This window comes from Vicia villosa, unplaced genomic scaffold, assembly GCF_029867415.1.
Source record: "Vicia villosa cultivar HV-30 ecotype Madison, WI unplaced genomic scaffold, Vvil1.0 ctg.001451F_1_1, whole genome shotgun sequence".
Taxonomy (NCBI): domain Eukaryota; kingdom Viridiplantae; phylum Streptophyta; class Magnoliopsida; order Fabales; family Fabaceae; genus Vicia; species Vicia villosa.
In genome coordinates, this window is record NW_026705622.1 from 206,245 (window position 1) to 230,648 (window position 24,404).

The 24,404-nt window shown below is 32.9% G+C and overlaps 1 protein-coding gene across 6 annotated transcripts; it reads right to left on the reverse strand.

Annotated features, from left to right (window-relative positions):
- Window positions 1-4,216: 4,216 nt before the first annotated feature.
- LOC131635243 (GPI inositol-deacylase-like) lies at window positions 4,217-19,605 on the reverse strand. Of its 6 annotated transcripts, none has more exons than XM_058905849.1 (20): window positions 19,411-19,605; window positions 19,118-19,177; window positions 18,620-19,013; window positions 17,531-17,779; window positions 16,774-16,964; window positions 16,510-16,681; window positions 15,451-15,588; window positions 15,182-15,371; window positions 14,537-14,682; window positions 10,567-10,743; window positions 10,281-10,391; window positions 9,732-9,851; window positions 9,113-9,269; window positions 7,289-7,452; window positions 7,006-7,092; window positions 6,371-6,699; window positions 6,080-6,161; window positions 5,742-5,881; window positions 5,050-5,323; window positions 4,217-4,857 (listed from the first exon to the last, which is right to left on the reverse strand). In XM_058905849.1, the coding sequence occupies exons 3-20, from the start codon at window positions 18,908-18,910 to the stop codon at window positions 4,525-4,527; spliced, it is 3,351 nt and encodes a 1,116-aa protein (XP_058761832.1). In that variant the 5' UTR covers window positions 18,911-19,013; window positions 19,118-19,177; window positions 19,411-19,605; the 3' UTR covers window positions 4,217-4,524. The 6 variants fall into 6 exon arrangements, with proteins under 6 accessions (XP_058761832.1, XP_058761830.1, XP_058761833.1 ...); XM_058905847.1 differs by having other exon boundaries at window positions 19,118-19,180; XM_058905850.1 differs by having other exon boundaries at window positions 5,050-5,320; window positions 19,118-19,180; window positions 19,411-19,604.
- Between the last annotated feature and the right edge of the window lie 4,799 nt (window positions 19,606-24,404).

The window sequence follows — 24,404 nt, forward strand, 5'->3', positions numbered from 1 at the left end:
ACTGTTCTCAATGGGCATTAGACAAAGAACTCTCAGATCATCAGCCTATTCTTTTGTGTGACGCAACCCAAAAGTGGGGGCCAAAACCGTTTCGCATGTTAAACTGTTGGAAGAATGTTGAGGGGTATCATAACTTTGTTAAGGAGCAGTGGCAAGAAATGTATTTGGAAGGATGGGGTATGTATGTGTTTAAGGAGAAATTAAAAATGATAAAAGGAAAATTAAAGGATTGGCACAAAACTCACACTCAAAACTTGGAAGGCAAGATTAAAGAGGCAAAAGAAGAGATTAATAAGTTGGAGCTAAGAGCTGAAACAGAACATCTAACAGTAGAGGAAATGAATAGAAGAAGAGAAGTTTCAGCAGAAATTCATAGATTATCAAACTTAAACTGCAGTATTCAGTGTCAAAGGTCTCGAGTGAGATGGTTGAAAGAAGGAGACGCAAATTCCAAATATTTCCATGGCTGCATTAACAAAAGGAGGAAAGATAACGAAATATTGTCAATTGAAGTCAATGGCAGAACGGTGAAAGAATCGGAGGAAATAAAAAGAGAAGTATACGATCACTTCCGGGATCTGTTTAAGGAAAAGAGGGATAGACCTGTTCCAGCCAATGTAGAATTCAAAAAACTGGATGAAATGAACAAGGAAAGCTTGGTAAAGGAGTTTACAGAAGTAGAAGTGCGTAATGCAATTTGGGAATGCGACAGTTCGAAGAGTCCGGGTCCAGACGGTGTTAATTTTGGTTTTATAAAAGAATTTTGGGAGGACATTAAAGGCGATGTTATGAAGATGATGTCAGAATTTCACTCTAATGGTCGATTTGTAAAAGGAGCAAATTGTTCTTTTTTGGTTCTTATCCCAAAGAAGAAAAGCTCGCCAAAGATTTCAGATTACAGACCAATTTCATTGGTCGGATGCATATACAAAATTATATCTAAGGTCTTGGCAAACAGATTGAAAAAGGTGATCATTAAAGTCATTTCTGAGACACAATCAGCATTCATTTCAAGTCGGCAGATTCTTGATGGGATTCTTGTCGCAAACGAAATCGTGGATGAGGCCCGGAGAAAAAAGAAAGAAGTGATTCTTCTTAAGGTGGACTTCGAAAAGGCATATGATTCAGTCAATTGGCAGTTCTTAGAGTTTGTGATGGATAAAATGGGATTCCAATATAAATGGAGGAGATGGATTCTTGAGTGTCTTAGCTCATCTGCATTGTCGTTTTTAGTAAATGGCAGCCCCACAAAAGAGTTCAAGATGGGTCAAGGGCTTAGACAAGGCGACCCCTTATCCCCGTTTCTATTTTTGATAGTGGCTGAAGGCTTTAACGTTCTGATGAAAAAGGCTACTGAGTTGGAGAGGTTTGCAGGGTACAAATTTGAGGCAGGTAATGAAAGGTTGTCACATTTACAATATGCAGATGATACACTGATCATAAGTGAAAAAAGGTGGACCAACATCCGGACTATTAAGGCAATACTACTTCTGTTTGAGGCGATGTCCGGATTAAAAGTAAATTTCCAAAAAAGTTTAATTGTCGGGATTAATATTCCTCAATTCTGGATAGAAGAGGCTGCCAGCATCTTAAACTGTAGCATTGGAACACTTCCATTCAATTATCTCGGTCTACCAATAGGGGCAGACCCAAAACGGAAGGATACATGGGCTAAGGTGATAACCACGGTGAAAGCTAGGCTCTCTAAATGGAAGAACAAACACTTATCCATCGGAGGACGGATTGTTATTTTAAAATCAGTATTGTATGCGATTCCGGTATATTTTCTCTCTTTCTTCAAGGCTCCGACAGGTATTGTATCTAATCTAGAGTCTATTTTCAAACAATTTCTTTGGGGGGCTGTGAGGAAGAGAGAAAAATTAATTGGGTTAAATGGGACATGGTGTGTAGACCAATTGAAGAAGGGGGGTTAGGGATTAAAAATTTAAGGGTGTTCAACAAAGCTCTATTAGGAAAGTGGAAATGGAAGGTTTTAGTTGAAAAGAGGGGTATTTGGTACACTGCGTTGCTAAATAGATATGGGGAGAATAGGTTGGATCAGATTCCAGGAAACAACGAATCATCAAGATGGTGGAAGGATATAAGTCAAATAGACTTAGGAGGGGTAGAGAGTTCGGGCGAGTATTCAGTGAATGAAGTCTATAAAGGGTTAATGTCAGAAGACTCCTTGCCACTAGAGCTATATTGGCCGAAAGTTTGGAATAAGGCGATTCCTCTAAAAATATCTAGCCTAGTGTGGAAAATGTTTCATAATAAAATCCCTACAAAAGAGAATCTTGTTAAAAGGGGAGTGTTAGCTCTTGAGGAGGATAGGTGTGTAGGCGAGTGTGGGAAGGAAGAGTCGGCATCTCATTTGTTCTTCGAGTGTCCTATTTTTGCAGATGTTTGGAGTGCTATTTGCAAATGGATAGGAGTGCATACAGCGTTTCACATTGTAGGTTGGCAGCACATGGAACAATTCGAAAGTCTACTTGGATTAGGAAGAACGATATTAAAGAAGCTGGTTGTGATCTGGTTTGCATGCGTGTGGTGCATTTGGAAGTCACTGAACAATAAAAATTTTCGGAATGAGGAAATTAATCTTGAAAAAATCATTGAAGAGGTCAAGCTGTCATCTTGGAAGTGGTTAAAATTAAAAGCAAAGTGGATAGAATGTGATATAGGCCAATGGTATATGTCACCTAAAGTTTGCCTTGGTATCACTGCAGTCTGAATATTCTCTTCTGTCGATGTGTAGAGATCAGTGGAGGTGCTATGTAGTACATTTATTCTTCGAGCTAGGTGACTATTCCTTAAGGTGAAGGCTGGTTGTTCGTCATTTCATCATTGGATCAGACCGCAGTGGCAACTCGGTTGGGTCTGTTTGTTCTGTGTGTTTGGAAGCAAGGGAATTGGAGCATTTCATAATTGTTTATAATAAAGGCTGCAGTAGATCCCAGAGGTTATCTTTACCAAGGGTTAAAGGGCCTTTTGGTAAGTGACCTTTGGTTTTTATGATTTGAGATGCTTTATAGGTGATTATGCAGTAGGGGTGGAATTCCTTTTGGTTAGGTCTCGTTCTGTTAGCGTCTAGAATGTGTTAAAAGGATAGGCCTTGTTCTGTTAGTGCCTAGAAAGTGGTAGCTTCTGTGAATATTATTGGTTCTGAGCTTGTAGCAGTGGACGCGAGATCCATACTCACGGCTGATAGTGTCGACAAAATGAGTGGTTGTTGAGAGGCTTCCCAGTGCTGAAGGTTTTGTTATCGAATTTCTTGAGTAAGGTCTGGTATTGGCTTGGTCTATCCTCGAGGCAGCTGATCGGAGGGAGCGGAGAGGGTGATATAATAGGCAAGATGAGCAGACGGAAAGCTCTAATATCATTATTTTTTGTCGCGTTGTCTTTACTGAACACTGCAGCATTGATTTGGAGTATAATGGTATCAAATCTGTGATGTTATTCCTAGTATGCTAGGGGTTTTTTGCGAAATTATCAATCGGTGCAGCAGGGTGGTGATAGTCTCGGAGCACGTAGGTATTATCCAGAAATATGGTTACTGTATCGTGGGGTATGTCATTTGGAGGTCCTGAGCTGGTGCATCTACTGGAACAGAAGTGAAAAGGAAATTGATTCAGATTTTAATAAAAGTCAGGGACAGTGGCATGCAGATTTCTATAATTCAGAGCATTCATAGTTTGGCGTCGCAATAGCGGTGTGCCTATTATATTCCAGCTAGTGATGTTAAGGGTGCTGTGTGGGCATATCAACATCCAAGTACTGGCTGCATCTGGCTGCATGTCAAGTTTGAAGTAAGTGAGTTTCGGTAGGTGAAGCGAATCGGTATCTTTTAAATATGAAAGAATTGGAGATCGGTTTGTTGCTAAGTAGGAAATTGTCTCGAGTTTTGGTGGTGCTTATTGATGAAGAAGCCGAAGAATTGTACTGTTTTAACAGCCATGGTGTGCTCTAATTTTGGGGAGAGTAGCTGTCTGCTGGGCTGAACTTATGGTCTGTAATTAGTTTATCAGTTGGTGTGCAGCAATTTATTTTTGGCATGTACTATTGGTTAGTGTCTTTAATATTCTTATGCTTGGTAACATGGTGTACTAACGTTTTGTAACTATTACACTAGCATCTCTTATGCTAGTTAAAGTATTAATATGAATGTCTTTTTGCCTTTTTCAAAAAAAACATGAGAAAAGTTAAAGGCCTTGGCTTAAGAAAGAATACTCTAAACCTATTCGTGTAAATGTTACAACAGTTCCCAGAGAAATGCTGGGATAACACTTTACACAGGCAATGCGAAAAGGCCTTGGCTGAAGAAAAAAATACTCTAAACCTAATCGTGTAAATGTTACAACAGCTCCCAGACAAATGCTGGGATAACACAGGCAAACAGTCTCCGAATTACAAGAAATATCAAACAATTGACAGCAACCTAGATGCACCATCATCACCAAAAACAATTACACATACTTACACGTGCCTATCATCTAATTCTACAAAAAGTGGTTTCTGAAAATTTTAGTGTCTGTGAGAATGTTTTCGGATGCCATAAGTAACCTCTTTTGTTTCCCCGCTCCTTCTATGAATCATCCTTAGAGCAAACGAAATGCACCCAACAGCGGCCATAGCATAAAATGCTCTGTCAGGAGACAAAGCAAGACCAGAAAAATAGGACCAGTATCCAGCTATGAGATAGACAACGTATAGTCTAACATTACTGAAGGGTACCCCAGGGATAGACAAAAAGAATGAATTGAACTCAGGCTTCGAATTGCAGATGCCATGAAGTATGACGCCAATGCAAAGTACTGAATCTAAGAGCCATGGGAGGCTCTCACCCATTGCCAGTCTCTACAAAATTGATAATTAGAAAAATATTAAAACAAGAGAGAATGTACTGCATGAAGGATAATCTAGATCAGAGATACATAAAATTCTGGGTCAGAGATCTTATTTTACCGGCTTGTTAATAAATGGCCGAGTTTTAGAGTATTTGCATGAGTTTAAGAATGATAAGGTAAAAAGAATTGGCGTATCTTATACCTGCAACCAAGCTACAACAGAAGGGGCAAACATCAATGTTGCGAGAAGATGCAATACCAACAAACCATGGCGATGGTGAAACAAATCTAATTGTGCTTCACCAAAACTTTTTGATGAGTCTGGACTGTTGGAGTTGTCTTCTGAAGGAAAAGTCCGGTTAAAACTACCATCAAAATTGTACTTCTGTCTTTCAGATACCTTGTAATCATCACTATTACTATCGATAGTTTCATTATTTTGTTCATGGCTGCGACATGATGCTGTCAGAAAACTGCTACAAAAACAAAAGGAAATTTTAAGTCACAGCGGTCATACACATGTTCATGACATACGAAAAGGAATTTGCACCAAACTCTGAACCCTAAACACTACTACACTTAGCTTAGCAACTTCCTACAACATGCAAACTTAATTAAAAAAATTATATGTAAATCGATTAATCCATTATTCATTCCTCAGATTAAAAATGGTATTAAAGCATTTTGAACTAATATTGCATCACAACAGAAGACAGAGGCATAGGAAACAGAAAGAAAACAACATGCAGTATATACATATTCTCTAAGCCACCACCAACACAGAAAAAAATTACAAATATTCGCATACATGCAGATTTAAGAACTATCAAAAGTGAGTACATTTGCAGACTTCACAGCAACAACTATAAACAAATGTGATAAATGTGGATTTACCTGCATAATGCATTGTGACAGCAAAAAAAATGAGCAGCGAGAAGTATAAGGAGACCAAAGGATGGGTGAACCAAGCATGCCAAGGTCACTGCAGTAAGGGCTGTAACAAGTACTGGATTTGCTCTTAGAACCCGAATCACCTGTTTAATGTAAGCATCCCATGTGCAATGGTTAATGTGATGAACTTGAAGCAGAGTAAAACAAAGGGTGGATAGTGAGTCTTCATCAAACCTTCTACTAGTATAAGTGCCCCCCCTCTCTTATCTACTTTCAACTTCCATTTAATTACCCCTTCCCTCAAAAAGAGTATGGAATCCACGTATAAGTTAGTACTTTACCTTAAGAGAAAAGAAGCTAGACAAACGATTAAAAAACCTTCGGAGAAATATAAATCGAACATTTTGTTCCCACATTTGCCACCTGCAAAATAAAAATATTCATGATATATATCATTCAAAAGGCAGCAGCATGATTGGCAAACTTATAAAACTCCCAAGAGTTAAAAGAAAAAATATTCACAGAAAATATGATTTGCTAAACCAGATTGCTATTAAGATATAAACCCTGCTTGACTTAAGAAGATTTGTATCAATAGCACAATTTAAGGAAGTAACCATTAGTCTACTAACCTTGCCTTGATGAAAATATGTGTAACAGCAGCCACAAAGAATACCAAGTGAGATATCAAAATTATAATGGCTATAAGCCCATTTGCTACGATATAACAAATTAGAGAGATGCTGGTGAAGCTAACAAATGAAGGAAGTGGTTGAGACATAAAGAAGGAAAGAAACAAGGCAAAGAAAATAGGTAGAATGGCTAGGGGAAAGAAATGTGACATCAGTGTCAAATTGGTTTCCACCGCAGTCAGCATTGACGGTATTCGAAGATTAAGATCCCAAGAGTATGCTTGTTGCATTAGAGCAAAGAAAACAACAGCAATAGAGAAACCAACAATCTGCACAAACGACATTAAATTATCAAAATTAGTCAGCATGAATTGGCACAAATGTATAAGCATGGATATGGTATGGAGATATGAAGGAACAAGCAAATATTAAGAACATTTGGATCATATGTATGATGAACAACTTACCTTTGCAAATTACTCAAAAACACATTGCACAAAAATAAAAAAATAATAAAGAATTGTCAATGGAAATATAACAGTATATATTCTAGGCATCAGAAAATCGAAAGTAAAAATCATTGAATAAATTGCAAGATAAGTAAATGTGAAAATAAAGGTTATGGAAATTATTACCTTTGAATTATACAATAGCAGAAGCCTACTTGCAGCAGCACTGACAGAAATTGAAATGCTACTTTTATAAGAACAATGTGGGTCAACCTGTAGAATAGTAGTGAAGAAATTCAACAAAAGTGATTTCAAATGCTAATAATTTAAATTTGCTATGTTGTCCCTCCACTAAATGTATTGTTGTCCCTCCACTAACTGTGACGCATGACATGTCGCTTAGTTTTTTTTTTTGTTCAAGAATTAAAGGGGAAAAACAGTTCAATTTAGTTTATTGGGTGATTCCTACCAGAAGAAGAACAATGGTTTTATCAGATTGCTGAGTGGAACTCCATTGTGCCGGTGAGGAATCAACAAAAATTGTTTCACTGTTCAAATTTGGGTATATATGAAGCCCAGATATGTCATCCCAAGCAAGTGCAACAGGTGGAAAACAGCGCAATTTACAGAGCCCTGAAATACCAAGCTATAGTTGTTAATAAATACTATGCAAAAAAACAATGATCACAAATAAATAATGCATTCAACTATAAGAAGAATTGTTATCGTAAAAAAAAACTATAAGCAGAATTGTTATCGTAAAAAAAAACTATAAGCAGAATTGTTGATCATGTTCAACATAATAGTCAAATACTCCTCATTATAGATGAAATCATTAAGTAACATTATTTAAGCTGTTGGAGATCATTGCAAAGTAAGAAGCAAACCCCTCATTCTTGATAACTCTCAACAACTTCCAAATTCTCCATGAAAGTCTAACAGAGCCCAGAAAGAGCTCTGGTAATATTTGATAGAAATCGGTATCTTATTACTGGAAAATGGGGAGGAATTCCTGTTGATTAAAGAACAATGACAGAGCTTTGAGGATCAGCTAAATTCCCAATTCCAAAAGGCCCTAAATCATTTGAATGACTAGATGGCCACTCTCTAATCCTACCTACCATTTACTAGAAAGTGGGGAAGAATTTCTCTTGGCTATAGCACAATGATATACCTGCCTCCCAATGCTAAAAGGCCGTAAGTCACTCAAATGACAAGATGCCCACTCTATCTTCCATCCTACCTATTTATAGGCGACAAGCCTTCTTTGAACAGGTTGTTAGCTATGAAGCACTGACTCTCTTAGGCCCTGTAATGAAGTGATTGTATCGAGTGATTAGTTAGTACATAATGAGTCTCAGGACCCAAAGATATGGAGGGTCTATACACACAAGGGAAATTCAGCTAAAGGTGAGTGAGTCTCAGCTGAGCTGGCAGTTTCTAGAAGTGAGAGAATAATCATTTCTGTTTAGTTTGTAATAAAAGGAGCAGTGGGTCCGGTAGTCTGGATATCTAGGAATATTCCTAAGTTTGTTAGAATGGAGAGCATACACTTTCTGTAGGGGCTGAGCCCTGTGGCCGCAGAAAGACCTCCTTTCTCTGTAAATCCCTCATTTTCCATCAATAAAAATGAATCTCTGCCTAAATTTTCTCTTATAATTGTGTTAAGAGTCTCTGGTTCCTAAGAGACCAGACATGAACACCGAACAGGTTCCGTGGACAGTTCAGAGATTGAATTCAGTTGTGCAACTTAAACAGGTTCATTGGGTTTATTGCTTTATTAATTGCATTTCTTTTCCATCTTTTGTAGGTTGCAACCACTAGAATACACCAAAGCTCCAATTTAAGCAAATAATTAGGTCAAGTATTAGGGTGGTGTGCAACAAGCACGATGAAAAACCCTCTAATATAATAAGATTGGTGACCTAATAAATCTAATACCGTATTCCTAATATTATAGTAAACATTATTGTATGATGAGCATTCAGACGTGTTAATTTGAAGAAGATAATATCACTCTGTTAAACTGGTTTATAAATACATTCACTTGGCCGCATCAAAATGCTTTATACTAACTAGAATTGGATTGAATAAAAAATAATCCCTTCACACAACATACAATTCCATGACCTGCAAAATGATTTTCTGCTGGTTTTAGCATGCATGTTGGAATGTTGTCCATATAGTAAATTAACGAATGTCATAACTCTTGAGAACATGTACGCCAAAGATAATATCATCATAAAAAAAACTTTAAGAAATTTCCCAACTGGAAGTGGATTAGACTTCTTACTACTACTTTCAAGGTCTCCAGCCTCTTCTTCTGGAAGTCCAGAGTTTCTAATTCCACAACTGACAGTATTCATGAACAAAGTAACAGGAAGAAGGCCCAAGCTAATGGAAAATGACAATTTAACAGCGAGAGGATGAGATTCCTCCAACTGCAATTCCTGCATAACATTCAAAAGTTAAGCATTAGACAGTGAAAAAACATCACTAACTGTTACATCCAAACTTAAGCTTTAGACAGTGAAAAAACACAATTAATTGAGATTTAGGAACGAATGTTAAACTCATAAGAGCATATTTTACTACTGTTGTAAATAAACGTTTCATATTTATATCTTTAATTTGACTGCTGTAACTTAGTATGACAAATGTTAGGAATATTTGGTTTGCCCAAATAACAGTAGATTGTTGTAATTCGGACAAATACTACTTGTAAGTATCAAAGTAAAGGACTTACACTAAAATAAGTCTGTATGTTATGAACTACTTAGAAATTAGAACAATTAAATAAATTAAAGAGTTGAGCATTGGTCTTGCAATGAAAAATACTCAATAAATAAATATAGGAGAATCAAACTGCAATGAAGTTCACAGGTTAGTCAGTACTGCATGAAAATAGAAACCTTTTGAGAATAGGTAGATTGGAGCATAAACCATGGAGATATATCTTTATTTCCTTCCTCTGGGTTAAAGAACTGTCCAACTGCCATGGATGCCGCTGGTGGTGGTCTTCCTGAAACAGTCTGAGCACTAAGTTGTCACTATAGATATACAAATAAGGATCCTACATTCAACTAGAAACACAACATAAGAAATTCATCATTTTTCATTAAAAGATGTGTTAATGACATGACGTATTCTATTATTACCTTATTTCCTACATATGATTTAATTTTCTTAGATATAGTTGATTCATAGCTGTCATTTTTCTTAATTTTTATTTTCTGGGATTTCTTTTCTCGAGCCATGCTTAGAAATTTTAGGCCTTTGACAAAAAATATTGGAGATACATAACATAATATAAATTATTAATCCTCATTTTTTTGTTTTGGACTATTGAACTGCAAAACCATGTTATCACGCTTGAGAATTCACTTTTAAGGAATGTCAAATGGTGAGCAATAATGCATTTCTTAATGCTTAAAGAAAATAGTTCAGTTTAGATAATGTACCGGACGAGGTGCAACTGAGATTGTTAAAAATCTGAAGCCATGCATATCTTCAGGTCCTAGCCAAAATACAGCAGATGGAGGAGGTTGCTCGGTTTGACTGCCAGGTTCAGGCTATAACAGTATTTGCGTATTCAAATTTTTGAGTAAGAATACCAAATTAATTAAATTTCTTCCAAATATTATTTGAGACAAATATTATCACCTCCCTCAATAATTATAATTGTAAGTTCTAATGTACTTAAACACTAATTGAAACAATAAATAAATCAAAGGAAGCACAATATACCTGCCGTGGTGCTGGACCTGAGGGAATATGCATCATCTTAGACGTTATTTCCACAACCTTATCATTGAGAGGCAAACTTGAGGTTGATTTTCCCTTTTCAGGCCACAAGTGAAGTCTGATTCCAGAACATGGCTCAAGATTGGTCACTAACACAAAATGACTTTTTCCATTTGAACCCTACATACCCAGATTAAAAAACTGAAAAAAAGCACCATGGCATGATTTTATTTAACATTTTGACAAGTGAACTATGACATGATTATCTATGGTGTAAAACAGAAATTTGAAAAATCAAGAATTCTTGGAGCTAGGAAAATAACTTAAACATTTATATCCGAAATTTGAAAGAACATGATTTTTATCCGAGTCAGCCATGCTTAATTAACAGAAACATTTATACCTTCTATTTGCAATTTAGCAATGTTCAACAGATCAAAACTAACATTAGTTTATTTGAAGTTGAACAACTAATTTCAAGATATTCTATGCAAAAAGTTGAGTGTCTAAAGAGATTTAGTTTATTGAAAGTTGAACAACTAATTTCAAGATCTATGCATAAAGTTGAGTGTCTAAAGATATTTAGTTTATTGGAAGTTGAACAACTAATTAAAGATATATATTTTATGCAGAAAGGTGAGTGTCTAATGAGAGATTGTTTTGAGTAAATATCTCAACTGACAAATAGAATTTACGAAAAAGAACTGTTACAATAATATCATTATTTCTGAAATTATTACTGAGAGCAAGAGTTCTCTGGTTATAACAGAAAATAAAAAAAGAACAGTACACGGAAATTTTATGAATCCGGTCTCTATAGTCTCCAAACATTCCCATGTGTAATTTAAGCAAAGCGTAACAATAAGATGCATCATTTATAACAATTTTTTAAAAAGGAGGCACATGGCAAGTGAGCAGTTTATGTGGTCATTTTAGTCGTAGTCAAATGTTTGCATCTACAGCCTACAGGATATCGTGATGTATATAGATCTTTTTGGTATTATGCACGCAATAATTTACAAGTCTCAAATTTCAGGAGGTCCAGTATAGATTAGTGGCAGTTTAATCATGACAAAACAAATGGATGTCCTATTTAACTACGATTTAAATATAGACCCTGCACAGATTAGTCGCAGTTTAAACTTTAAACGTGACAAACATTATATAAGGTACTATTTAATCCGAATTAAATCGTGACAAATTTTGAGCCTTGTGCAGTAGTCTGTCGTTCATACCCTCAAAGACTGCCCTATTTATAGGCACAGAGATGGACAGCCTAGTTGCATTGTTGAAATTTTCATGTTCTTTTTTATATCTAGAAATTCCCCGCTCATAGGATATCTCAACCTCTCCTTATTTCTACTTGACAGAATATCAACACAAACATTTTAAAATAACATTATTGTATAATAAATTTTAGATTATAATAAATGATTTCTCAGAAGTGTATTTATTTTTTGACAGAATACAAGTGATTTTCATATTTCAATATACTCCATTATTTATTTTCTTATTGAATTAGGATTATTACACTATATATCATATCATTTCTTCATATTTATGCATTAATATAACCAAATTTTTTATATTTATAAATCAACAACCTTAAAAAAAAAAGTAAATTACCAAAATACACAATTTTTTAACTTAAAAATCAATATTTTTTTTCACAATTTTTTTTAATAAAGCTGTTGGTTTATAAATATCAACAATTTGTATCCAAGAGCATTTAGATTTGGATGAGATACTAAGATATCTCTTCCAATTAGGGATGAGAATAGGCTGGACCGAGTCAGCCTTTGCCAAGCCTAGGCCTGTCTGCCAGAAAAATCAAAACCTACTCTGGTTCGTAGTCTGTCATAGGCTTATTTTTAAGCATGAATCTGACATTTTCGAAAAACTGGTTAGTCTGTTAACTGCCTACTTAAAAGTCTATTTCATTTAGACATGTAAATAAGCAATTCAAATAATGTTTAAATAGACTAACAAACTAAAAGACCAATAAGACTAAAAATTTGTTTCTATTGGCTTATCTAAACTTATGTATTAGCATATGTTTTGTGAGACTATTTGTTTAGGAAAACTTTTGAAAACAACTTACGGCATTGTTCATAGGGTGTTTTAGACTTATTTTCATAAGTTCTTCAAAATAAATAAGTTTTATTTTTGTATTTTAATTCGAAGTACAAAATAACCGTTTTAACTAAATAAGCTTATAAAAAAATCTAGGTCTTTCCTAATTAAAAAAAAAAAAAATTATTGGTCTAACCTGTGTAGGCTAGGCCGTAGGTCCCTGTTAATTGGTCTAACAAATTCCCACCCGTACTTTCAATTTAACCAGAAGTCCTAGGTTTGAATCTAACATACAACAGTGTTAAACTCTCTTGAGTGAGAACTTTATGGTAAGTTGCGCAAAGAATTGAAGCCTAGACGAGTTGTTTACCCACCCACTTTTTTATACAACCACTTAGTAATTATGAATATTATTGTAATTTGACATATTTATTCAAAAATAATTTACTTCATAAATCTATCAACAAAATTCTATCATAAAAATAAATTATTTATGCATTATGTTTATTACATCAATTTACAGTAAATTTTGTTTTCTTATTACACTTTTTGAAAAACTGTTTAACATTGTTTGCTTTTTTGTTAGAATTCAAATATGTTAAACATCCTTTTATATTGTTTAGTAAAACCAATTAAATATTATTAGATTTTTATAATTGATATTTTTATTTATTAAAAAACAATATATACTAAATTGAAACTCTTTTTACTAAACAGTTCAATTTAAAATTAATATCATTAGTAATAATATATTTTAATTTTATCATTAATATATATATATATATATATATATATATATATATATATATATATATATATATATATATATATATATATATATATATATATATATATATAGAGGAGGGATCAAATTACACCCGAAGAGTTACACCACGAGTTACACTCGTTCAATAACTACATCTCTGATATTATGTTTCAATCCAACGGTTGAATTTAAAAAATATTAATTCGAGATGTAGCTATTGAACGAGTGTAACTCGTGGTGTAACTCTTCGGGTGTAATTTGATCCCTCCTCATATATATATATATATATATATATATATATATATATATATATATATATATATATATATATATATATATATATATATATAAAGAGAGAAGCAATCATTAATTACAATAATTTAAAAAAATGTAAATTACAACAACACTGATTAATTTAAATAAATATCAAAATTAAAATGATAGTTTTTTGGTGAAAATAGAAAGACGTACGTTACTAACTTATTCCTCAGTTATTTATTTGATTGTTAAAATAGAATAAAAATAAAAGAAGTTGCAAATTTGTATCTGATTATTTAAGAAATTAAGTTATTTGATTGGTAAGGAAGGATAAAATGGAAGAAAAAAAAGTAAGTAAAGAATAGAATTGAAATAAAAAACTGCTACACTAAAACTTAGGGTTGCATCTAAAGTGAGGTATCTATTATATGCTTCACTAATGAGGTCTTCTGGTATTTTTTTTTTTTATCTAATGGTTAGTTTTAAGGATACATAGGTGAGGGACTTCATTGAACACTCCCCTTAAAGCAAATTTTAAAATGAGGCTTTTAAAATATGTTTTAAAATAATAATTTTGTGGTTTCTAAGAGTTGAACTCAAGACCAAAAAGAAGAAAAACCAACATTTTACCAACTCTAATATGATAATATGTGTAAGTAATGTGTCATTATATATTTTTATAACTAAATAAAAAAATCTGAGGCCTCTTTTAAGCTCAAAATTTTGAGGCCTAAAACTCTAGTCTAGGTTGCTTGGCCCTTGGGCCGGCCCTGCTCTGCCAAAATTCCTATCATTTTGATAACGATTTTCCTCTTTATATGTTGAATACTTATGATATTGTATTATAAACAAAAAACAGATAGACTAAACAAATACCAATTTTTGTATGTCCAACCACCGCCTTCGACCATCCATTGCTAATACAGTCACCTCATTTATCTGAATGTATAAGTCTCTGTCTAGGCCCCCATCATTCCAATGAATATTGTGAGGACATGTAACTGACCTCGGCATTTGAGATCCTGCAGCAATTCAAAATGTATAAAGTCTTCACAATGTGGTAGGATGTAATCAAAATTACTACCATATGTTAAATATTAAAATCTATAAATTTAAAGAAATGTACAACTGAAATAATCGAGTAACAAAAGTAATCATTTTCCTATGGACTAAAATATTACAGAAAGTTGTTTACTGCTTTAGTTATGACAAAATCACAAACAATAAACATTCAAAAGAGACTAAAAGTTATTCCAATATAAACCCGGCTGATCTGTTGCAGAAGAAAGTATCCAGAAATAACATAATGATGTCTTCTTTATCCAGTACCCACAGATCAAGCATAATTTAACTTATATATTATGAGCATATGCTTCAACAGCAATAAGCAATATAATAGTATTATAGAACTAAAAAGGAAGCCAGAAAAATTTTAAGCCAAGTTAGATAAGAATCCAAGACTAAATTAGAAGTAATCATAAGATTCGTGATAATAAAACTAGAAACAGCAACATATAATACCAGAGCCGTCTTTTGTATTCTGGACTGGATTGTTTATAGACTGTTTAGAAGAGGGTAACAGCATCATCCGGTTGAAATTATGGGATATTCCACTATGCAGCATTCTTGCCAAAACTTCTAGCCTCTTCCGAGAATCAGAAAGAGGTTGTCCAGTTCTGGCATCTATCAAGCTAAGAATGGTGTGTGATACCTAGATAAGAATGTAAATGATAAATAGAACATGAGGGAAAACCAAACTTTAACCCTTGACACGTGAAAAAACCACTTACTTGAACAACCAGTTGATTACACCACATTATAGCCTGATGTTCCATTGACAACCACACATTTTTCATGGCTGTACTGCTGATCATGAAGCCATGTGTTGGTGGCACAATATTATCAAGTGATGCTAACTTTGAACGTACCTAAAGGAAAGAAAACTAAAAATAAACTACCATGCAAAGGTTCATATATAGAAGTCATGTAAATTAATTTAAAATTATGTTAAGATGAGAAGACATTAGGAGAGAAAAGTGGAAATATGATTTAGTGAAACTGAATACTAACTTGAACATAACATAGAGTGATGTCAGAGTACTTTATAAATAATATTTTGAAATACACTGAGGATAAAATAGTACTTTATCCAATCAACCAAGCCTTATCCCACTAATCTCATTAAGTGGGGTCAGCTACATAGATCAATAATTTATGGCATAATGTTTTATCAAAAACCATGTTTCTTTCCAATTCGTTAATCTCAAGATTTCCCCTAATAGCTTCTCTTATGATTTTTGTAGGTCTTCCCATACCTCTAATTGCTTGGCTACCCTTATGGTCTCCTCTCCATACTATATAATTCCCGGGCTTTCTCTCCACGTGCCAAAATAACGTAAGACTATTTTTCACCATTTTTTCTAAGTGTTTCCCCCAACACTCTCTAATATTGTATTTATAAACTTATCGTGTTTAGTCTTATCACACATCCATAAAATAGTATTTTAATAATTACAAAATTAAGTTAATAATTGATATCATCCCATTCCCTCTAAATTGGAAAGGAAAAAAATGGCGGTGAATAGAGGAATGCATGCTATTAGATACCATTATATTCCAATTTTTTTTTAAATATCCAAAAAAATGGAACACCTTACAAAATAAATAAATGCTTAGTTTTGGTGTAATTATTCATCCTAACTCGTAAGATACCGTTTTGTGCATAATTGGTAATAAAAATTGAAATCTTTATTTTACAAATTTTGTTTTATTATTTATTAATAATAGCTTATGATTACTGCATTACATATAGAGTGGAGTGGAACATAGTAAAGCATTAATATTATTACCTGATAATCATTGTATGCTCCAGAAATAGATACAACAACAACGTCGGAGAGTACTGGATTAGACACAAATTTTCCTGTGTTAGTGGTTTGCACCTCGTATCCTTCTCTCCATTCTGAATTTACACGTGCAAAGTAATGACCCAGAGAAGGCTGCAATGCCACAGGAGGTGATCTGAATAAAATTCAGGTAATCTTGTCAAACATTTAAGCAGACCATAATTAGAGAGAAGGATAAGGGAAACCAAAAGAGGGGAAACACTATACTGATGTGGGGTTGAGAGTGTAAGAACAGTTTGAACTACTGATTTCCTAAGATGGGGATGGATAACAGCAGCTCTAGCAACAAAACCACCCATAGAGTGACCAACCAATATGACACTTTTGGGCAAACTTCCAGCATTCGCAGCACCTTCTTTTATTCGAGCATCATAAGACACTTTATATTGGTCCAAAATCTGCAAACGATGTTGCATCATAACAATGTTGAACAAAGTGATCAATTTAGGAATCACTGCCTCAAGCAAGTATAGTAAGATAGTGAGATAAGTACAAACTTCAGCACTACATGAGGAAAGAAAGTAGTGCATGGCACAAGTCTAATAAGGTATACGTTAAACTACTTGAAAAAGAAAATAATGTCGTTCACAGTAACAACATAGCCATCCAGTTTTTTTCTACCACAAGATGATCAAAAACTGGAATCAATAAATAAAGTTTGCATGCCCTAAGGCAGAAAGAAAAGGCTGGAGGAAAAATATTCAGAGTTGTCCATTTAACCAAAATCAGTCTAACATGGCACCTAATTCAATGGATTTTAGTCCACGGGTACTCAACAACAAGAAACACATTCAGGTTTTGGAGTCTGTGTTTCATTAAAGGAAACAGTCTGAGATCACTTTGATGACAGACACAATTCAAAACAAATCACCCATCAACAAACTATTAAAAAAATTCCGTCCTCAATATTACAAGCAAGTCATATTTATCCAATATTCATTTATAAAGGATAAAAGTAAGATACCTTGTGTATAGCATATACAACATATTCAGTGTGTTCTTCAAGAATTGCACCATCCATGGCAGAATGTTCGCCTTCAAGATCAACGGCAAACCAGTCTAACCTGCTAGTGTATTGGTTAGGTAATTGGAAATTGGAGAAACTGATATCTGCATCTCCTTCTTCGGGTATTTGGGAAGCTTCTCGGTAAAATGAATGCTCAAGGGGACCATTTTGATATGCCCTGTCAGATTCTGCTGCCAAAGATCGTACCTATTATGTGGATAAAAGCAGATGAGAAGGTTCATAGAAATATAAAATTCTGGGCAAAGATAATACCTTGAGTGTTAATAAATAATCAATTATAGAAACAAATGCATCAAAAATCATTATCCATGTTAACTTAATAACTTTTATGGGATCTATATCATATTTCTCCACTTCTAGCCAAATTTTAATGTTTTCATCTTTTTCTGTTTTTTCAACTTTGCTAATACAAAAGGACGGGGAATTTTACTACTATAAAGAAATTTAAAAAATCCAGATAAAAAACAATCCAATAATGAATATAACCCTAGATTCAATCAAATACCTTGTCCAGCAAGCAAGCAACCCCAAGGCTTTGAAAATAGCTAGCTAGAGATGCATATTTTTGTCTACATGCTATCATACAACCTAACAAATTAATCACACATGAATCAATCTCTTACAACTAAACCAAATTCTTCCATAGGAATTAGAATGATGAATAAATACCACAAATTCCTAATTAATCTTTAGATCATTAATTAAATTGAAGGGTGTAAAACTTTGGTCTCTAACAGCAACACCAATGCTTTTGGGATCTCAACACGAATTGCATCGCAATCACACCAGCCATGTTTGTCGCGATTTCCAGCAATTTAAAGAATCGCAAAATTATCGCATCCACAATGTAAAACCTTACCAAAATGACACATGCAGGGATAAGTTCCCAGTTTTCAGTTTTTGCTACTATCATTTATACCAAATTAAGAAATATCTCCTTTAACATGTTGAAATAGTTTCACATAGTCCATAAAACCAAACCAATAAACAGCACCGAAATTCATAAAAGAAGAAAGAAGACCTTGCCTGTTTGTAGCTTCCCCCATTGCCTGGAATGAAAAGAACAGGTACACCACTAAGCTTTTTAAGATGCTCCCTATAATCAATCTTTTTCCAACCTTCATGATACAAGTACAATCCATACTTCACCGGCGTAACACTTTCCGAAGACGTAATAGGAATGTAGGTCGGATACATATAGGTCATAACACATCCATTCGAAATCGGCTTCAATAAACCATACAAAGCAGCAAGACAAATCCCTACTACCACAACAATCAATACTCCAACCCTCACTTTTCCTCTAAACGTCGGCATTGTGGATCAAAACTTCTACTCCGAAATCTCTAAATCACTACAAACTTCGATTTCACCTCAAACTAACTAGCTCAAAATCGAAAAAATCGAAAAACAAAAGTACCTAAAATCACAACAGAAATTCAAATTCAATAAACACAAAAACAACTTAGTTTGACTAATTAAGCAACAAACTCTTCCAGCTCCACAGCCAGATCACGAACTTACAGTTGAATTCAACTCTAAACTCTCAAATCAAGATTCATATAGTCATGGATCGAACTGATTCTGCTGCATAAAAACAAATCAATTATCCACAGTTAAAAATGAGATCTAAAATTTCCGTGCCAAAACCACAAGCAAACAAAAAAATCAAAAAAGGAAAGGAAGAAAAATCCACAAACAGTGAAAACGAAAACTACTAAATCAAGAGCACAGAGTTCAAAACAGAAAAAGCAAGTTCAATCGTAATGGATAGATCTGAAAGAACTCGAAGAGGGAGAGAGTGAGAGAGAGATTACCGAATCGTGAGGATGAAATGGCGTTAGGATAGCGGTGACGGAGGGTGCAACAGAAATTGTTATTTATATGAATGGAAGTTGGGATTGGGATAGGAGAAGAAGCAATGAGGAGTAGTCATGGTGAGAGTGACAGAGTCAATAATGAAAGAGTTGATGCAGCTAAAGCACTAGAAAACACTGATTGGGATCTAACTGGAGTTTATTTAATTCATGTATTATGTAACTCACTCCCGTATGGTAGGCATTAAAATTATTGCCTTTTTTACAAGCATTGACATAAAAAGAAATTACTATATTTATAATAATCAAAATTAATTTATGGCATATACCATAAAATTTTGTGTTGCATTGCCCAAATTAAAGAAGAAAAAAAACATTGTCTTAAGATAAGTAATATCATACTCAACTTCAATAAATATAAAATGTTATTTGTATTTTTCAATTTATATATATATATATATATATATATATATATATATATATATATATATATATATATATATATATATATATATATATATATATATATATATATATATATATATATATATATATATATATATATATATATATATATATATATATATGGAGGGTTATATTGACTCCAAGAGTAAGTGTTCAACACATACTCCAAATCATAACTATTGATTTTCATTAATCCAACGGTTTTAATTAAAGTTTTATATATAAAAAATATTTCCAAAAATAATTAAATTAAATGATCAATTAAAACCGTTAGATTAATGAAAATCAATGGTTATGATTTGGAGTAAGTGTTGAACACTTACTCTTGGAGTCAATATAACCCTCCACATATATATATATATATATATATATATATATATATATATATATATATATATATATATATATATATATATATATATATATATATATATATATATATATATATATATATATATATATATATAAATATATATATATATATATATATATATATATATATATATATATATATATATATATATATATATATATATATATATATATATATATATATATATATATATATATATAGGGGACGACTCAAGTGAGAACACTTTGTTATTATGAGAAATGAGAACAATGAATCACGACCATTAAATTTTTGATTTGTTGATTTTAATGGGCTGGATTGGTTTCTCTTTCTATGATCCTTAATATTTATTTTAAATCAATATAGCAAGAGAAAACAATTCAGCCCATTAAAATCAACAAATCTAAAATTTAATGGTCGTGATTCATTGTTCTCATTTCTCATAATAACCAAGTGTTCTCACTTGAGTCGTCCCCTATATATATATATATATATATATATATATATATATATATATATATATATATATATATATATATATATATATATATATATATATATATATATATCGGATCAAATGACACTAAAGTGTAAAACTTAGTAATATGACACTTCCGATATATTAAAGGTAGTGATCAAAATTAACGGTTTTGTTGAAATTTTGTAAGACATTAGTTTTGATGCATCTCGTTGACATATCAAACGATTTTCGATTAATGTTAAATTTTATAGACATGTTCTATATTATAGTAGCTTTCAATTCAACAGTTGATTATGTTATATGATAAGTGGTAAAGAGTTATCAGAGATGTCATGTTACTAAATATATGGATAGGATCAAATGACATTAATATGTCAAATTTAATAACATGACACATCTGGTAACTCTTTACCACATATAAGTTTCGAAGTATTGTTTGTTTTTTGAGCTAAGATTCATTTTGGTCCCTCATAAAATTTAGATAGTCCAAATTAATCCCTAAGAAAAACGTTTTTATTTAATCCCTTAAAAAATTTAATTGAGTTAAATTAGTCTTTTTGTTAATATAGTTTTCAAATTCGTTCTTCTTCCTACATTTAAACCGTGACTAAACTGCCATATATATTATTTATTTTCTATTATTTTTAAATCTATGTAATACTCATTTTTTTATTTTAAATTTTATTTAGTTATCAAAGAAAGCTGAAAAAAATAAAATAGACTAACATATGTATTATTTATGTTGATGTGGACTTATTGTTTTTTATTTTTAATTATTTTTAAATTCATGTAATATTCATTTTTTTTAATTTTTTTAATAAGATTGTATAACAGAAAACAAATTGTTACAAAAAAGGAGTGGGTGGATTACACTAAGACCCACTCAGCTAGAACAAAACCTAAAAAATGGCAAACCAAGCCTGTTCTTTACAAAATCGACTCTCAAAATTAGAAATCGTAATAAAGTTAGTGTAATCAGGAACCGTTGTTCCCTATACTAGCCAGAGAGTCGGCACAGCTATTTCCTTTTCTGTAAATGTGAGTTGCAAGAAAGGACATATTTTCCGTATTTAATTATTAGATGTTTTATTTATTTAATTATTATTTATGTGGTAATTAATTATTCGGTGTGTTTTGTGATTATTTGAATATGTGTGATATTTGAATAAGTGAATAGATGTGTTAAAACTAGTAATTAGTTCATGGGCCTAATTAAATGGAATGAGGAGTTGGGTGGGTTAAGCCCAAATGACAAACTAGAGATAGTAAGGGTTATGTGAAAAAACCTAGAATTAGAGAGATAGAAAGAAAAGAGGCAAGAAAGAAGAGAAGAGAAGAGAAGAGGAAGAGGAAGAGGATAGGAGTTCTTGAAGAAGAAGGACTAAAGATTCAAGGTAAGGGTGTGAATCCAAGTGATTATAGGTATATATAATTGGGTAATGTTGTGGGTAATGATATGCTATGTGTATAATCTTCATTCTCTCAATTTCATAGGTTAGAGTTTGGTGGATTTCATGAGATTTTGTGAATCAAAGCATGTTTAATGATGTTATGATGTTAACCCATGAATAGAAACATGTTAGGACCCTTATATATGTGCTGGAATTCTATTTTGGTTGAGTTTTTGTGGATTTAGAGAGATTCTTGTATGCTGTCAAATTGGATATGGGAATTCTGTTTTCACCCAATTCGCTCTGCAAACCAAGTTTGCTCCGCGAACACCTATTATTTGTCATCGCGCCGCGGACAGAGATGGCGCCGCGACCTGACATGAATTTTAGAAAGTTTGGCATCTTGATTCTTTGGCTTGTGATTATGTATGCCTATGATTTTAGAAGTATTTCCATGAGTTTTAATAATTTATTCAAGGTTGTTTGAATAGGTTTAGAATCGAAAATGGAAAGATACATGATACTTGTGTTTTAGTGTGTGTATGATGTGAATTTATGGAATGTGTGAATAACATGAATTAGCTTGTGTGCTATATGTTATATGGAATCATTAACTGTTAAGTGTATACTTATTTAGTGATAATTGTGTAGTGTGCACATTTTGGTGAATAGTTAGAGTTGTACCAATTATGTGATATGCTTGGATGATTAGGATTGTCAGATAATAGAAATTGCAAATGTTTTGTAATTGTATGTATACATGAAGCTTGAGTTTAGCGAATGTATACGTTGTTGGTGGTGATTGTTGAGAATGACATGAATCGGCTTATGTGTTATAATGAATTGAGGTGAAATGTGAACAATATGTGTTGGTATTGTTTAGTATATATTAGGATGATGGGTTGAATTGGTGAATACTATGAGTATGAAGCGTACATGAGTAAAGACATGTTACTTGAATTGTATTTATGTAATATGTGAATTGATGTTGGGTGGTAATAACATTGTTGAGCTATGATGTTATATATTATTGTGATGCATGTAAATGTTTAATGTTATTTGGACGCATTTTGATGACATTTACATAATGGATGTATGTTATACAATTGGTGGATAATTCATTGTGTTGAATTATTATGGTATGCAGTATGTTAAGATTGTTGAATGATCTTAATTGCATATGTCTTGTGGTAATTGTACATGCATTCATGGTGGCCTTGATCCTTAAGGGAAACAAAGGTGATGAACTTTATGTTCTTTGGTAGTGTGCCCATGTAAGGTGTGAGCTACGGTTTGCTTTGATCCTTATGTGGAAACATAGGTGTAGCTTTGTTTCTTTTGTGGATTCGGAAGCGGTGAATTATATGTTCATATTTTGAGGGCTTTGGTCTTGTCCGGATCGGAAGCGTGGCTCTGGTTTTGAATCGGGAGCGGTGAGCTTGATACTCACAATGGTACCACATGCATGAGTCACATTAATTGTATTTCGAATCGCATTGTGTGTTATGTGACTATTTGAATTGATGTGAATTGCTTGTGTGATATTTGGAATTTGTATTATGTGTGGTAATCCATTTAACATGAATTGTTGTTGTGGTGTTGATGCGATATATGTGATTGAAACATATGTGATGAATATGTGAATTATGCATGTATTGATGATATATGTATATATATGAAGATAACTTGTATACTTGAAAATATTATTATGTACATGGTTTAGCAATTATGTTGATTACTTGAAATTGAATGAGCCATGTCGTATGATATAAACATATGAATCTTGATTAATGCATATTATACATGTTTATATGAAGTGTGGTGAATTCTAGGAATGTATTTGTTGTTGTTATACATTTCCTATATTATGCTTATTTATAATGATTTGAATTCTCACTCTTTTGTTTGAATGATGTTCAATGTGATATCGTGCAGGTTTCGAGGATAGTGGTGCTTCGAATGGAGCTTAACTTGGAGATTTAGATCTCTTGTAGAGTGTCTTGACAAAGTATTCATTCGTGCCCTGGTCATGTAACACTTGGGATTTGGTTTATTATTTCTATTTGAATTGATATTATGAGAGATTGTTTTACTCATATGTATGTCATATTTGTATTATGTTATATTCTGGATGTGTGGCCTTTGAGCTAAGATAATTGTGATATGGTGGATGATGTATGAGAATCATCTGAATTTACCATGTATTGATGAGATGATTATTCCGCTGTGGTTTGGCATGTTAATTATGAATTTTTAATTCCGTGTTACTCGTATGTGACCATTGCATGTTGGAATGTTATATTTT

Excerpts from the sequence above, each read along its gene's own strand:
- LOC131635243 (XM_058905849.1), bottom strand. The coding sequence starts at position 18,910 with ATGCCGACGTTTAGAGGAAAAGTGAGGGTTGGAGTATTGATTGTTGTG. Across the intron at positions 7,093-7,288 it reads AAACCATTGTTCTTCTTCTG|GTTGACCCACATTGTTCTTA; the intron begins GTAGGAATCACC and ends ACTATTCTACAG. Across the intron at positions 6,700-7,005 it reads TGCTATTGTATAATTCAAAG|ATTGTTGGTTTCTCTATTGC; the intron begins GTAATAATTTCC and ends TCGTTTGTGCAG.